The 15,896-nt window shown below is 46.4% G+C and overlaps 4 protein-coding genes across 4 annotated transcripts; 3 read left to right on the top strand and 1 right to left on the bottom strand.

Moving 5' to 3' along the window:
* Window positions 1-1,742: 1,742 nt before the first annotated feature.
* Window positions 1,743-3,528, top strand: F4817DRAFT_354440 (Alpha/Beta hydrolase protein). The gene is made up of 3 exons (XM_049305517.1): window positions 1,743-2,334; window positions 2,392-3,218; window positions 3,287-3,528. Exons 1-3 carry the CDS (start codon window positions 1,799-1,801, stop codon window positions 3,451-3,453), a joined length of 1,530 nt encoding a protein of 509 aa, XP_049153665.1. The 5' UTR covers window positions 1,743-1,798; the 3' UTR covers window positions 3,454-3,528.
* Window positions 3,529-3,761: 233 nt separating this feature from the next.
* F4817DRAFT_362678 (FMN-linked oxidoreductase) lies at window positions 3,762-5,092 on the bottom strand (the record flags this gene model as incomplete). Its single annotated transcript, XM_049306552.1, has 2 exons — window positions 3,762-4,876; window positions 4,951-5,092. 2 exons carry the CDS (start codon window positions 5,090-5,092, stop codon window positions 3,762-3,764), a joined length of 1,257 nt encoding a protein of 418 aa, XP_049153664.1.
* A 1,664-nt stretch (window positions 5,093-6,756) lies between these two features.
* F4817DRAFT_354435 (uncharacterized protein) lies at window positions 6,757-11,107 on the top strand. The gene is made up of 2 exons (XM_049305516.1): window positions 6,757-7,394; window positions 7,648-11,107. The coding sequence occupies exons 1-2, from the start codon at window positions 7,382-7,384 to the stop codon at window positions 10,599-10,601; spliced, it is 2,967 nt and encodes a 988-aa protein (XP_049153663.1). The 5' UTR covers window positions 6,757-7,381; the 3' UTR covers window positions 10,602-11,107.
* A 193-nt stretch (window positions 11,108-11,300) lies between these two features.
* Window positions 11,301-15,886, top strand: F4817DRAFT_22521 (uncharacterized protein). The gene is made up of 4 exons (XM_049298864.1): window positions 11,301-11,847; window positions 11,914-12,623; window positions 12,682-12,966; window positions 13,026-15,886. The coding sequence occupies exons 1-4, from the start codon at window positions 11,811-11,813 to the stop codon at window positions 15,636-15,638; spliced, it is 3,645 nt and encodes a 1,214-aa protein (XP_049153662.1). The 5' UTR covers window positions 11,301-11,810; the 3' UTR covers window positions 15,639-15,886.
* The last annotated feature ends 10 nt before the right edge of the window (window positions 15,887-15,896 follow it).

The following is a 15,896-nucleotide window of genomic DNA, read 5'->3' as shown; positions in this document are numbered from 1 at the left end:
TAATTTAATTTAATTTAATTTAATTTAATTTAATTTAATTTAATTTAATTTAATTTAATTTAATTTAATTTAATTTAATTTAATTTAATTTAATTATTAATTATTACATTTACGCGTTTAAATAATTTTACAATTTTAATAATTATAACATAATAATTAATATCATTAAATAATTTTAATTAATGTAAAAACAAAAATATAATTTACATTTAAATAAGTTTTTTCGTTATTATATTATAATAAAATTAAATACGTAACGTTTATTTAAAAAAAAAACACGTAACATTTTTTACAAACATTATGCGTTTATATTTATAAATACAAAAATTTAAAATGTAATATTACGATTAATAATAACGTTTAAATGAATTGCGTAATATCGTTAATTATTAAATTTATATAAAAATTACGAAAATAATTATATATATAATTAAAACTATTTCGTAAACGGTAACGTTTTATTAATGGTTAATTCGTGCGTAATAACGGATTTATAACACTTTAATAAAGTTTTTTTAATTAAACTTTAAATATTTTAATAATAATATAATATTTAATATATATTATATAAACATGTAATTTAAACCATTAATTTTACATTAATTAAAATTATTAAATTATATTAATTATATTATTTAAATCGTTATTTTTATAATATTATTTAAATGTGTAAAAAAAGTAATTTAAATAACGAAAAAAAAGTAACCATTATACTGGTTAAATCAATATTATTATTACATTAAACCTTAATAAAGCTTAAAAGTACACATTTAAATTGTGGTAAGTGACTTCCTACCAAATTTAGTTTAATGTTATCTCAGTGAACTCAGACCAGTGACGCGAACTTCGTTGTACCCCCTCCAGCCACACCTTTTTTTGACCAATCACACCCCCAACCTACCCCTCCCACGAATTTCGCATCTCTGGTCTGAGGCAACTCGGGCGATTTTTGCCACATCAAATTATTCAGTATTAAAAACAATATCAAAAACAATAGTATTAACGCGTTTAAAGTGAGTCTCAATTGATCTGAAACATTTACTAACCTTATTATTAGTAAATATACGCGTTTGCCCGACTTTTTAAGCGTTTAAATACACGCGTTCTGAGCGTTCCGGGGTGATGATTAGCCGCAATACCGGTCGCAACACCGGTCGCAACGTTTTTGGGAATATACCACGTCAAAGCCTATAACATTACAACGCAATGCCGTACGGACATGCAAAATAGCTAGAAGGCTTAAGCAATTGAATTAGAAGCTTTGAGTTATAAAAATAGAAGGTATTTCAGACGTGGTTGTGGGTGCAGGCGCGCGGATGTGGATGTTGGTACAGCATTTTTGGTATTATTACGTGTTTTTAAACGTTGAGGCCTGCGATATCACAACGCAATGCCGTATAAATATGCAAAAAAGATAGGAAGGTAGAGAAAGCATAGTACTAGCTCCGAGTCATAAAAATAGAAGCTATTTCGTACGTTGTTGTTGGATATTAAGTCATCGTAGATATGAGGTTTAATTTTTAAAAGGACCTGTTTTGACGTGGCCAAAAACGCCCGAGTTGTCTCAGACTAGAATTCGTCAAAACTCAGGCTTTGTGTTGCCTTTTTAGGCCTGTGGACCCACAGATACAATGACACGGACCAGGCGTTGCGTGGCGCCTGTGGCGCCGTGTTGGCGGGCGCAGCCCGTCAATTCAACGAATTCTAGTCTGAGTATACTGAGATAAGTTTAATGTACAATTATTTTTTTCATTTTGGCACAATACCTTGTCTGGTCAACCGTAGTGGGGAAAGAGTGATGTCAAATGGTAGTGGAACCATTAGATTGGCTACCCTCCCCCCACTAAGAAAGTGGGATACTCCTTTGTTTTATCAACCTCTGCCTCTACCACATCCATCATACACTAGCAACCGTTCCTATCATTACCCATTTCTTCAAGTAGATCCTCCCTACCCTACGATCGCAAGTTTACTTGAGTGGGCATGGTGCCTAGGTTCGGACAGAATAATTGCAGTTATTCGAGTTGCCCCTTATTATGACCTGCATATACTTGATCACCGTCTTATTTCATTTTCATGTGACGACGATTGGGCAGCCAACTACCCACCCAGCTGCAGCCGCTTCATAATGAGCAACCTTCAGAGGGCCTGGGCCAAGAACCGCCTAGCCGCCTTACCTCCCGAGAGTTTCGATGAGCGGGACGAAGATGAGGCTGACCAGGTTCCGGAGCTTCCAGAACACCCCGACGATGATTCATCCTCGGCATCCTCAGCTTCTTCCACGGGAACCGTCATCCCTTCTCCAAGCCAGAACTTATTTGCTAGACCACAGGGGTAGTTCCTCTCAACTCGTATGCGCTCATTTCCACGGCAGCTGATTCTGGTACACAGCGCGCCGAGAGGACGATCTCTCCAGCAGATCCCCTGGACTACTTATTTCCAGCGGGAACTGTTCCTCCACGATCCAAGTAGCCCTACAGACCCTACCATCCATGCCTACCTAACGTCTCCTGTTGGAAAGGGCCCTTTGTTTATCATGCACCATGGTGCTGGTTCGTCGGGTCTTTCTTTCGCTCTAGTCGGGGATGAGATTCGGAAACGCCTTCCGTCGGCTGGCATCCTATCACTCGACGCCCGTGGTCATGGCTTAACAACGACACCTCCGGACAACCGAGCAATCGGTCTGAGCCTTGAGGTCTTTGCCGCGGACCTACTCTCAGCCATACTGCTAACACAGAAGGAAATGAAATGGTCAGAGTTACCACCCATTATCTTAGTCGGACACTCATTGGGAGGTGCGGTCGTGACAGAAGTGGCCAAGACGGGAAAGCTTAGTAGTTCATTACTAGGATATGTTGTCCTTGACGTAGTCGAGGGCTCAGCCGTTGATGCTTTGAAGAGCATGAACACTTACCTTTCTACACGACCGACTGGTTTCACAACCTTAGAAGAAGGGATCGACTGGCATCTTAAATCGAGAACAATTCGTAACTCGCTCTCCGCCCGTACCAGCGTCCCATCCTTGCTGAAACTCAGTGGAGCCCCGGGTGATCCGAGACCCTGGAAGTGGAGGACGGATCTCGGGGCGACAGAGCCATTCTGGGAGAATTGGTTCACAGGGCTAAGTCAGAAGTTCCTGAGTGCGAGAGGCGGAAAGCTATTACTCCTCGCAGGCACGGACAGATTAGACACGGAGTTAACAATCGGTCAAATGCAAGGTTCGTGTCCCCCTTGGTTGATTCGAGTCCGAAGAGGTTGTACAGAGCTGACGTGTTTCCTACGGCAGGGAAATATGCCCTGCAGGTATTTCCCGAGGCAGGACATTTCATACATGAAGACTTACCCGAAAAGATCGCGATATCTCTCGTGGACTTCCACAAGCGTAACGATAGGACTACGTTGGTGTTACCCCCGAAAGTGTCTGATTTACTCAAACAAGGTAAGAAAGTCTAGCTGGCGATTCGTAAATAAGAAGGGTAGATGAAGGGTTGTAAATGTTTGAATCGGCTGAATAAAGATCTTGAAGCATTTGTCATCATGACTCTTAAATTCGCTATGCGCGTTCCTACTCTTAGCCATCCGAAGTGTCACTAAGCCTGTTTTTTTTTTTTTCGCAAGCTTAACCTGAACCGTGAAACTGTAGATGTCTATACAAATGCTCTTTACCTCCTCACCCCTAGAGCCAAAAAGGGGTATATGCTTATTTCAACGCCTTTAAATGCTATTTCCATCAACTCCTACGATGCAATTCACAATCCACTTTAAACGGGCACCGCCATGCCCCCAAACGGCTTCCCCTCAGCCGACTGCGCTTCTGTCTGCGCGTTTACACCCCGTTCTGCCAACCCCTTCTTAGCTTGGGGCTTCGATCGCGACTCAGCCATGTTACCCCCTGCGGCGAGCGCACTGTTGTTGGCTTTCTTGTCTTTCTTTCCCGCGTTGTCCGGGTCAATGTCCAGGCTGATATCGACCTCGCGGGCTCGCTCCATCAGGTGTTCGTAGCCAAGCATCTCGCACACTTTGGTGTAGCTCTTGCAGGTGCTAATATTGCGATACGCGGGCTGCTTTCCCGGGACAAGCTGGCAGAGTAGAAACTTGGTGTTGCCGAATTTGTTCTCCACCTCGAGCGCGTATCGGATGTACTGCTCCACGACATCGTTCCATGGTAATATGCCCCCGTCTGCTGCGCTCCGGAAGCAGCTGGGGTTCTTCTCGGCTTGCGTCGCGATCATGGCCCCGTCGACACCATATTCTCGGATTAGAGAGAGCGCTTGGTCTCGGGTTTCTACGTCCCCGTTCATTAGGCATGCGACACCGGCTTCGTGGCATACGTCAGCGACCATGCGTAGTTGGCCGCGGATGGCGCGCTCCCTGGGTCGCATGGGGGTCGTTCGACAGTGCACTGTTAGCCCTGTTATACCCGTCGCGACAAGTCTTCTAACCAGCGCTTCCGTCTCCGCGGCCGTCTCTAGGATCCGGATTTTTACACTGATCCCGATCTCGAACTCGGGCGTGATGTTTTGGACTAGCGCTTCTAGAATGCCGACTAGCTTGTCGGGGGTGCGCAGCAGAGCGGCACCCATGCCGTCGTGCGTGCTAAAGGGCTTGGGGCACCCGGCGTTCACGTCGATGCCCGCGACGTCGGCGGCTACGAGCCGCGCTGCTTGGACGGCTAGGTCTGCGTTCGAGGTGCCGATTTGGAAGATTAGTTTCTTGCCTTCCTTCTCTGGGTGGATTCGGAAGATTAGGCTATCTTTTATGTCGGTTAGTGGGGATTTGGTGCCATGCGACGGCTTCCTCGTCCATTCGATGGTTTTGGTCTCGGGGTTGAAGCGCCTCGTCGTTCCGATTAGGGATCTATCCACCGTCTCGGGGCCTGCGCAATACGAGTTAGCGGGGTTGAACCCGTATCGTAGAAAATCTAACGAAGAGAAATTATGAGAAACGTACCCCATACTAAATCAGCGCCGTAGTGTAGAGCCGTGAGTCGGGAGGGCAGCTCTCCCGAGCGTACCATCGGCGCAAGAACGATTTTACCTCGGTAGTCGACGCCGTTGCGAGGAATGGGAACCTTCTTTATTTCGGACACCATGCTGCGGATTGCGTTACGGAACCATGACATGTCAAGCGGTCGAACGAATGGGAAGTGATTATATCACCATAAACTAACGAGGTAGGAGAAGGCTAAAGGTTGGAATGCAATGCAATGCGAAAGTTTTGGGAATCTATCTAATCTTATCTAATCCAGCATCTAGAATCTAATCGGCATTCGAAGTACCGATTATCTGATAATGTACAAAGAATTTAAACTCATTAAGGTTTCGTCCTTAAATATCCAATGTTGTATCTTGCTAACATAGAGTTCTTCATTTCTACCAGATCTGTTTTACCCTACCATGAGAATCTGATAGGCTATGTAGTTTAAGCAGATGAAAAAGCCGCACGCACAGGCATGTGTTTTGATCATTTTTTTTTTTACTTGGCGTTTTCATGTAAGCTGGAATTAGTGTTTCAGCACTTTTCTAAAACCGTTATTCGAAGTACACCCATACTACCCTACTAGGTATACTGATCGGAGCAGCTAGTTGTAATACGAATGGGTCTGTTTGTAAGTTATGTTGTGTCACCTGTGTAGCCTACCAAATGTCCGTATCGCTTACTCCTTTGTGATAGCCTTACGAGGGAAATGCCAATTAGGTATACGTGCTGACTTAGGAGGTATGTAAGGGGTTAATGACATTGTGGTCGTCGGGATTTGCATGTATTTATGTTACATCTATTATCCCTATGATACCTTTACCGATGCTAAGAATAGATTACGGTACCAGATCAAGGTTTTCGCCACGGCCCGAAATCTGGGAATGGTTCCTGAACATCAATCTGACATGCAGCCTTATGCGGAATTGAACTCTCAACACCTTAAACTTACGAAAGACTTGCTTTGTTATATCGTCAATAATGTAGATGTAAGTATATAATTCAAAGTCGTAGCTAGTGTTGTCCTTTTTCTTTGTTGTTATTCACCCACGTAAATCACCCCTTAAAATCTCACGTCAGCCTCTGGCGTTAGCAACCCGTCCCTGCAGGACCTTTCTTGTAGACATACGTCATTGGACTTTCAGCTGAGGATAGGAGGAGTACAAATACTTCTAGACCGTCGCCAAACCATTCGTTTGTCCTTGTCAATAGAGTTGAGAAGACCTGTCCAACCGAACCGAACCCCGTCCATTTGCGCTGAATTCGCACACACATATCCACATTGAAGTCGGGGCCGGGGTCAAAAGCAGCCCGTCAGGGAGATTGGTTGCAAGTGGTGCCTAATAACATGTGACGAATTTATACAGCTGAGCCTCTAGGACCTCTAGGACCTTGTGATGGAAGAGTCAGCTCAAAATGCGTACCTACATGTATGTATGTACCCTTATATGCAGTGCGCAGCTACACGTAAGGCAACAAATAAAAATTTTGAGGGACTTATTCAATGTTGTACGTAACACCGAAATATATGCGCCTTTAGTTACACTAATAGGGATAAGTCTGCCCTTGTTTGGTGGACAAATTGGTACATAGTCAAAATTGGTGGTCAACATGCGCTTGTGTTAGGTACATGAGGTAGATCCGTATAAGTGAGGTACATGTACGTACTAAATTCGTAATGTACCTCTGTACATCTCTACCTCGTACTCTCGTGCAGTACCACTAAGGTAAGGTAGGAATCACGAAATCAGGGTAGTAATTACCTCTTGTTAGGCACGGGGTTCCACTACATACAGAAGCAGCCGACGTCACCCCTCCCCAAACCATGTGCGGTACCGTGTCAAGTGTCAACGTATTTCAACCTTCCTCGAAGGCGATATTAGAGATATATATAACAAAATCCTACGTATCAAATTTATATGAGCTACAGCATATTATTACATAACATTCATCCAGACCCTTACTCTTTTCTCATTGTCTTGGATGGGAATTATTAACTTTGAATAGTAATTCAATTTTTTTTTTTGGATCTATTCTAAAAAATCTAAAAAATCTAAAACAATCTAGGGAATCCCTCCCCAGAACCAAATTTATCCACCGACGCGAGGCGTTCTGCACTATCGAGTCCACGCATCCGGGACTCGTCACTTTAGAACCGCCGTGCGCCCTACTTCTCCGAGCGTTAAACCGTTGTTGAACGGATATTCTTATTAATCTTAGCTGGTGGATCCCCATACCTGTTGTACAGTAAGAGTACCTACTAGGTTGAAACCTAAGACACAAAGTACTCCGTTTCCATCCCATCCGCGGATTACCTTGGGATACCTGGGTACCTACCTTGGCTTTGCATACCCTGGCCGAAGAAAAGGGCTGTGCTTGTGCTTGTTCATTCACAGACTAAACAATGGCTTCTACAAGTGAGTGGACAGGCATTCTGATTCATTTATACTTATTTCTCCTTCCTTCGAGCCACCAGTCCTTCTGAAGATAGCGATAAAGATCAAAAGCTACCAAACAAGGACGAACCTTCAAGCCACGAGATCGTGGCAAACCTTGATTCATCGCACCAATCTGAGAACACTAAAGGCTTAGCCTAAATGTTCTCTGCAAGGTCGCGGCTCGACCGCTTGTCATCCTTCTTCCCGTCACTAATCAGTCCTCAATCTCCAGACTCTCCTACGGGAGCTTTTCATCGTAAACCGCTACCCGATCAGTCCCCTGTCAAAGACAGGCCCCCGAGCCTACCGAGCCTACCCCTGGGGTCAGGGTCACTTGAAGAGTCAAGAGACGGTTCTCCAAGATCAAATTCAAATGATCTCTCCGACAACACCGCTACACTCCAGTCCATTCCAACCGACAGTAGAGACTCCTCCGAAAATGACGCCACAAGTTCTACTCCGAACAAGTTACAGAAACCCGCGCCGGTGACGGACAAGGCACCGCCATCTGATGCCGATGACACATTTTCCGCTCCTCAACGGGGATCGACTTTTCATTTCTTCGAGACCAAGTCATCCCCACGGCTCAGCAAAGACCAGAGACGGCGAAGTAGCTCTGTTGCAAGTAACAGTCATAAGGCATCAAATTCTCAGACCAATTTAGGGGTACCTCAGCCGGGTTCGCCAACCCCTGAATCCAGGGTCCGAAGTGTGTCTGCACAGCCACCTGCTACAAGGCCGGCTCCGGGTTCGGGTTCGGGGTCGGGTTCGGGGAACTTGACGGTCTCCGCAGCCGCACCAGCCGCGTCCCGTCCAGGGTCGAGTAATGGAGGCGAAAGTCCGACGCGAGAAGCGGAACGGCGAGGGCGCTTGAGAAGAAGTTGGCTACCAGGAGCAAGGTCAAGGTCGCATTCGCGGAGCCAATCAAAGACGATTAATACTTCAACGGCATGGATACTTGGGCAGAATACAGATTACAATACATCATTCCTTGCAGACGGGGAAAAGGTCCCAGAGTTGTGGAACGAGAATGGAAATGTGTTGATCTACCTGGATGCTAAGGGAAATGGCGGAAATGCCTCTTTTAAAGTTCCTTCGTTTGTCGTGGATTATTCACTGGTATTCGTCGATCTTATGGAAGCCGAGATGACATCGCCTACCAGCTCAGGAAGGAGTCGTACCCGTAGTTTTACCGGTCGAGATAGTCTGTCTGTCGATGATGCAACAAGAAGAGTTCAGTCACCCACATTGTCCGAACCAGAGGTGTATGGGGAGTCGCGTCTCTATCTTCCTGTTTCTATGTCCGATCCAGGCCATAGGTCACAAGCAGACATGGAGCGACTGATATCGATTCGAAATATGTTCGCGTTTTTGACCGGCCAGCCGCTGGTGTGTACCAAGGAACAACCAACGCTCTTCAGCGTCTTCATCAACATATCCAGCTTACTCAAAGAATTCGAGTTCACGAACGCTGACGGGTCGACCTTTGGAGATGCTGTTGAGATGAGTTTTGGCTTTTTCATGGACCAGATGGGGCTTGCGGATGTGAGACATAGCAGGGAGAAGACGATAGAATCGCTCATTCTAGGCGAACGGATGCGCTCAATGGCCCTCTACAATGAAGCGTTTACTCATGCTGTTGGCAAATACTCAGCAATTAGAGACTTGAATTCGCCGTTATGGGAACAAGTTTCTGTTACCACTCGCGAACGACTAGAACGCGCATATATAGAACTAGTGAACCGCCAGAACGGAGTCAATAATAGGCTGGAATCGTTCGAATTTCCGGCCTTATTTTCTGGTGTCGCTAACTCGACGTCCCGTTCAGAATACAAGGAGGTCAAATATCATACCTGGAGGAGATCTTTCGGCCGCATGAGACAATTTGCCCTTAACTATTACAAATCTACTTTTGGGAGTTGGCCGCCAAAGGCTCGCAGCAAGAAAAACCCATTTACCGAGAGTGGCTTGAATAGGCAGGTTTTGAAGATAATGTACTCGGACTTCTGCGCGCTCTACGACCTTCTCGTCGACCGCGAATCGCTAACAACACGAGTAATTGACCAAAACGCAGATGAGACCACTAGTCATAAGAATCCCCACCTGTCAGCTATGCGCAGGGTCCTTACAGAATTTGATCAATCCTCGCCTCCTGTACTCCCTCCAATTCCATTCGATCTTCCTAAGTTGCCCGACATGACCAGTGTTCAGGAGAACTTCTACGAGCTCTCTGCCAAAGAACAAGCGCGGTTAGGCAATAACTTGCAGGAATATCAGACGCTCTTAATCTTGAACAAGGCCTACGACTTCGAGACATACAAGTTGGACATCCCGTTCCTTAAGGAGTTCAAGGAGTTTGAACACAAAGAAGCAAAAGGCAAAACGGCTGCGGAAATGGCAGATCAACGTCTTGGCTACTGGCTATTCCTATACGTTATTATCCAGTCGCTTCCGATGCTGGTAGTGGATGCTCCCGGTCTACAGTTCACGGAAGGCGTCGAATACTTCCTCTGTCAGCCACCAAAGGGTCAGGCGCCATGGATAGAAGATGCACCGGCGGTGCGCAAGAGATGGTATGAAGTGGCCGGTGGAGGTGGCTTGGTTGAGCTTTCAACCGATGCCGTAGAGTTTAGTATCGAGGGCATCTACCACCGTAGCCACTGCTGGCTAGTAGCTAAACGCTGGGAGGTTGGAGAAGACATCGGTCCTATGATACAACAAGAAAGTCTATCACCACTGCCACCGCCACAGTCCGTTTTTGCCGATATGGATCCAGGTATCTCAGCAAGCCCGCCGCCTCTAGTCAACCGGAGCGAGTCTCCCCAAAGTGGTCCTCCTGGTCTGGCACTTAGGCAGAGAACTGGTTCACCAGGCGGTAGGAATCCTAACTACCGAAGTAGCGTAGCTTTCGGGCTTGAGCCCATCCCGATGCCTGAAGATGACTTTTCAATGCTGGGGTCGCGAATCTCTAGTGCTAGAGGCCCGTCTCCGGCTCCACGGCCGGTCAGTACTATGATGAGTCGTAGCAGATCTTCGGGCAATCTACATGGTCTCCCAGGTTCCCCTATTCAAGGACCTCATGATTCGCGGAATAGTTCAAGGCAGGGCTCTGTAGGAGGAAGCACTTTTGATGATATTCTAAAGGACATGGAGAGAAAGCCGAAGAAAAAGAAGGGCTTTTTCTGATTTTGCTGGATTACGATTTACGATTTTCTACTTCCTTTCCTAGGGAAACGCGATTTATCTTTTTCTTGAGGCAGAAGCATGCATGGTTTGAATATTGACCTATAATGGGACATACAGGAGATCGGAAAAAATTTATACATATATAGTAATACTTGCATAAAACGGATTCCGACGCCATGATCGGCTTCGAGTACGTTTGTCGATTTGACTAATAAGCATATCATTATTTAATTATCTACCTATGCCCCGAACAGGGGTTTGTTAACTTTGCCTCATAAAGTCAGCTGGATCGATGTCACTAGGTGACGTATGACTTCGACGATCCCATGGAATGTACCTGAGATGTTGAGTTCTAATCTAAGTGTTTGCTTTAGGTACTTAGGTAGCTTAGGGTGTTGGCATCAATATAACAATGAGGGAACGGGTAGAAATATTACACCCGCATTATAAAACTTCAACATCTTCATCAACTTTTAATATGACGCGTAGGTGGTATCAAGTGGCAGATTATAAAGTGGCAGACTATCAAGTGGCAGATGTCGCTGGCGGGCCTACCCGACTTTTACAAACGATTGGCTGCATAATCTATTCCAGAAGAAGAATAGTACATAATCCCCTGTGGGGTAAATCCTCAAGGCAAGTGGGTGCCAGGTGGATTCAAGGTGGGTTGCCTTCTGCTTCTTCTGGTTGAGTGGGCAGCCGCACTTGATGCTACCTGCCGCGTGCATCCGCCTGAGGCTGTCGTGCACTTTTGACCTTTTATCTTAAATCTTTCTACCGAGTCCCTGTGATACCTGTTACCTCAAACCTTTCCTCGAGGTTCTGTTTTACATCTCATCTGACCAGCGCTAACGTTGCCATTACAACCAATTTGTCATACTCATCCAAATCTCCAAGTGTACATATTAAAACGAGTTAGACTTGTATGTAAAACGTTCACAGTCGAATGTTTTGATTCACAGCTAGCTCGCAATCTATAACCACCGACGGCGCAACCATAAAAATACCTATTTAATCTCGTCGCCTAAAATGCGATCGAGCTTCCTCTGAATGAACACGACCTGCTATACACAAAGGCTTTCGAGCGAGTTGTTCGGGCTGGGAGTTTCAACGTAATAATTGCGAACCGGCTGCCTGAACTGTGTTTCGCGCAGTCGGTGTGAACAACCATTCCTGAGGGCCAGCGCCTGCGCATTCTCAATACTTCCAATGGACCCGAATGACGACTCGCAGGCCACCCAACCAGGTCAGTTTCCACATTGTCGTATAGCCACATATCATTAGCGATAGTCTCTAACTCCTTCATTTGTAGCTACTCAGAATGCCCTAGATCCTAGGAGGTTTGGGAAGCAGAACTCGGGCTTCTCAGACGAGGACATATCCGATATAATATGTCTACTATATCCTAATTCCGACAGCGCCAGCCGCGAGGTTCAGAGGATCGCGTCCTCGTCCGAATACGCCCACCACACTGCTGGGAGGTACACCGCTGATGCCATAGACTCAGACCTATACCTAGAAGACGATGCTCAGGACTTTGGACGAACTCGAGGGATTGGCGACCACGCCCTCGTGATCAAATTGTCATCGGTTCTCAAGGATCCGCGTCTAGGTTTTACCTTCGGCCGCAATCGAGCGCGGTGTGATCTTTGCTTTGACTACGACCCGAGCAGGAGGCTTAGCAATATTCATTTTCGCATATTTGCCAATAAGTATGGCACTGTCATGTTAGAAGACCAATCGACAAATGGCACTGTCGTAGACGGCAAATTGCTTCGGAAACGCGCTGATCCTCAGAAGCCAAGTCAGAACAATCCGACTAAGAGGACTCTAGAGAGTGGATCGACCATCAAGATTGTTATGCATGACACTTCGAAGGATCTTCTCTTCCTCGTGCGCATTCCCCGTCGCGATGGTGACCACGATGTAGCATATAGAAGGAAACTCGGTGCCTATCTACGGAGAGCTCAGGGGCAGGATGATGATGCCAACAGGACTATAGGCCCCGGACCAAGTGGCCATGTAAGACAGCGTCCCCGAATAGAATGATATTACATACATCGATACTAATTCCGAATAGGTTAACCTTTTTCCACCTCCGCGAAACAGGACCGGCACTAAAGATGAGCCTTGGGAGACTACGCAAAGCCATCCGCGCCTGCCCCGTGAGTGGCGCGGTGGTGAGAAGTATGCGCGCGTAGGTGTCATCGGGAAGGGGGCTTTCGCTACCGTCCACAAGGTTACTTCAAAATATGACGGCTCGCCATATGCGGCGAAAGAGCTAGACAAGCGCAAGTTTATGAAGAATGGCGTTCTAGATCAGAAAGTCGAAAATGAGATGAAGATTATGCAAAAGGTTCACCACGTAAGTAACCTCTTTTCATCCTATCTCGGTTTCGTCAATCCATCTAACCTGAAATTAAGGAAAATATTGTCCAGTATATCGAGCATTTCGATTGGGATACACACCAGTTCTTCATCATTATGGAATTTGTTCCAGGTGGTGATCTGGGCAAGTATATCCTAGAGCACGGTCCGATAGCAGAGCCTTTCGTTAAAATTATGGCCGAACAGCTGCTTAATGCACTTGGGTATCTTCATGAAAATAAGATTACTCACCGCGACGTGAAGCCTGACAATATTTTAATACACTCGACGAATCCCCTCGTAGTCAAATTAACGGATTTTGGCTTGTCCAAAATGATTGATACCGAACAGACTTTCCTCAAGACGTTCTGTGGAACACTTCTGTACTGCGCCCCTGAAGTTTACAGCGAGTATTCATCATATGATGATAATGGCAGACGAACGCAGAGAAATAATCAGAGACAGGTCGATAGGGAAAGATACGACCACGCAGTAGACATATGGTCTCTCGGGGGTGTTTTATTCTATGCTCTCACCGGCAGTCCGCCTTTTCCTGTTAAGAACGGGGTCACATACACGGAGCTGCTCGACCATATCATTAAGATACCGCTTAACATCACTCCCTTATCACGGGCTGGTATAACTAGCAATGGTATTCACTTTCTACTAAGGATGATACATGTAAGACCAGAAACCAGGGCAACTATTCTGGAACTACAAAATCATCCATGGATTGTAGGGGAAACAGGCTCCGTCAGCGTGGTCTCCGACGACAAGGACTTAGGACAGGCGGCTTCGCAGCTTAGTCTCGACGATAGACAAACGGCTCAGTTCACCGACGATGCCTTTAGGGAACCAGAGCCTGATTTCTCTGTCGAATCCGAATCCGAAAAAGAAAATTATACATTTGGGCAACAACGCCCGAATCGACTGTTTGGGGAAGTGAATAATTCGGTATTGGGTAGTTCTGGTGCCATCGGAGAGGATCATCTAAATCTCCCAGTCTCGGACACGAATTTTAGAGAACCTGATGCGCTAGAGACCGAGATTCTCGATAGTTTCGAGGAATCCGAGAATCTTTCTACCCCGAGGCAAAAAGGTCGCATAAGTAACGGTGTCCTGTCACCCAGCAGAGACCCGCTGCGGAGCAGCACGGAAAGTATTGTACTAGGTGCACATTCCCAAAGCCTTGGTGGTGCCTCTTCGATTCTTGGAAACTTGAACGTGAAGTCGCTGGCCAATGGTGACCCAAACCTCCGGTCTAGAACTGCCGACTTAACTACGAGTAAAAGAAAACCCGCATACGATACTAGTGACGAATATGAGGCAAGCGAGACTTGGATAAAGCCATCATTCAAGAGACTCAAATCTTTAGGTGATATTGATACATCCGAGACTGAAGAGGACGAGCTCCGCTTGCTCGCTTGCGTCCCCCAGGTTGTGAAGAACGAGTCGGGTCGCCAAATTGACTATCCACTACCTAAGACAACATTTTGGGATAGTTCAAACAAGCACACATGGCATTTAGATTATCCTGAGATGACTCATCTCCAATTCAACGCATTCGAGCTCGCTGCTCAGAAGAGGAATGAAGAGTTTGGGCCGAGGAAATCGCGCCTTTGGGACCTCGCAATGAGGCACTTCCCACCTACGCGCAACCGGAACCCTCCCAAGGATACAGGAAGGGTTCTGGTATTACGACCAGCTCTACTTAAGCGGGATAACCGGTTTGCTGATGAGATGCATGGCTCGCCCATGTCCCACGAGGCTTCGGCTCCTGTCGATGATGATTCTGAGTCGATTCCAGATACGTTACCACCAGAAACTCAAACCATACCACCAACGCAAGCCCCCGAGCTACCGCAAGCGGTCGCGGCCTTTTACTCGACCGAAGGATCATTAGTGTCAGGAATATCAATCCGTCTAAACGACCCCGTGATGTCGTGGGGACGGGATCCTAACAACACGGTTGTTTACGAGCCAGTCGTTGAGTCTAAGGTTCCTAAGAATGCATTCAGAGTCATGTTATGGAGAGACGGCTATGCTGCTTCTTTGGGCGATTTCCGTCCGTGGGTACCGGCTCGGCCAGCGAATAACCGTACGATGCGAGCTTCGCCTGAACCAGATTCATTCGCATTTTATATATCAACTAAGGCAACGAACGGGATACGAATCAATAACTGTCCTTTGCAGGCCAATGAGCCAAAGGATAGCACGGCCGCTTGTAGATACTGGATGAAGCTGTACCACGGGGACACTATAGTCTTCTGGGGATCCGACAACATTCACAGTCAGGCAAAAGTTACATTCGAATGCTACTGGGGAGGGTCATCAGGTCTTAGACCGGTAAATGAGCCTCCGGCATGCGTGCCCGAGCCCCAGGCTCGCAAACTTGATCGTCTCTGGCCTAAAGCCGTGACTACGCTTCACTATGATAGAATCAAAGCCGAGGCACAGCGCGATCAGGAAATGAGGATGCAAAGCATGGACGAAGAAGTAGAGCGCAGTCGGGTTTTCGAAGATAAACGTGCTGGTGCGGTGAGGATCCTTGCTTCGCGTGCTTCTCGCATGTCTTCACCAGCCAGCTCAACTCCCTCAACGGTGAGAGCGATGCCTCAAGCACTGCATACTATACCATCATCGTATATACAGAGCAGTGGATATAACTAGCGTATACTCACCTCGGCGCTCTTGGAATTCTCTGCTGCATCTCGCTAATGAAGGAATATACGGTCTCGACATAGCTGAATATGTGAGATACAAGAGGCTATACCCCGATGTCGTTCTCCGCACTTATAGAAGTCCTAGCTAAAACTATAGTGCCAAGTTTATGCACCTCTAACAGTAAGGGGCCCCCTTAATTTGGAAATGGGAGAGTATTTATAGTGTCATCGTCCGTGTAGGTATGATCCATATGGGTATGTGGTG

The sequence above is a fragment of the Daldinia loculata genome (genome assembly GCF_022478755.1).
Source record: "Daldinia loculata strain CBS 113971 unplaced genomic scaffold F4817scaffold_109, whole genome shotgun sequence".
In the NCBI taxonomy this organism is placed as follows: Eukaryota; Fungi; Ascomycota; class Sordariomycetes; order Xylariales; family Hypoxylaceae; genus Daldinia; species Daldinia loculata.
Note: the sequence above shows the minus strand (reverse complement) of the source record. Positions and strands in the feature narration are given on the sequence as shown.

Bases quoted from the DNA above. Each gene is read 5' to 3' on its own strand.
- F4817DRAFT_22521 (XM_049298864.1), top strand. From the start codon at position 11,811: ATGGACCCGAATGACGACTCGCAGGCCACCCAACCAG. The intron at 11,848-11,913 runs GTCAGTTTCCAC...CTTCATTTGTAG, and splicing joins CTCGCAGGCCACCCAACCAG to CTACTCAGAATGCCCTAGAT. The intron at 12,967-13,025 runs GTAAGTAACCTC...CCTGAAATTAAG, and splicing joins TTATGCAAAAGGTTCACCAC to GAAAATATTGTCCAGTATAT.
- F4817DRAFT_354440 (XM_049305517.1), top strand. From the start codon at position 1,799: ATGTCAAATGGTAGTGGAACCATTAGATTGGCTACCCTCCCCCCACTA. The intron at 2,335-2,391 runs GTAGTTCCTCTC...TCTGGTACACAG, and splicing joins TTATTTGCTAGACCACAGGG to CGCGCCGAGAGGACGATCTC. The intron at 3,219-3,286 runs GTTCGTGTCCCC...TTCCTACGGCAG, and splicing joins AACAATCGGTCAAATGCAAG to GGAAATATGCCCTGCAGGTA.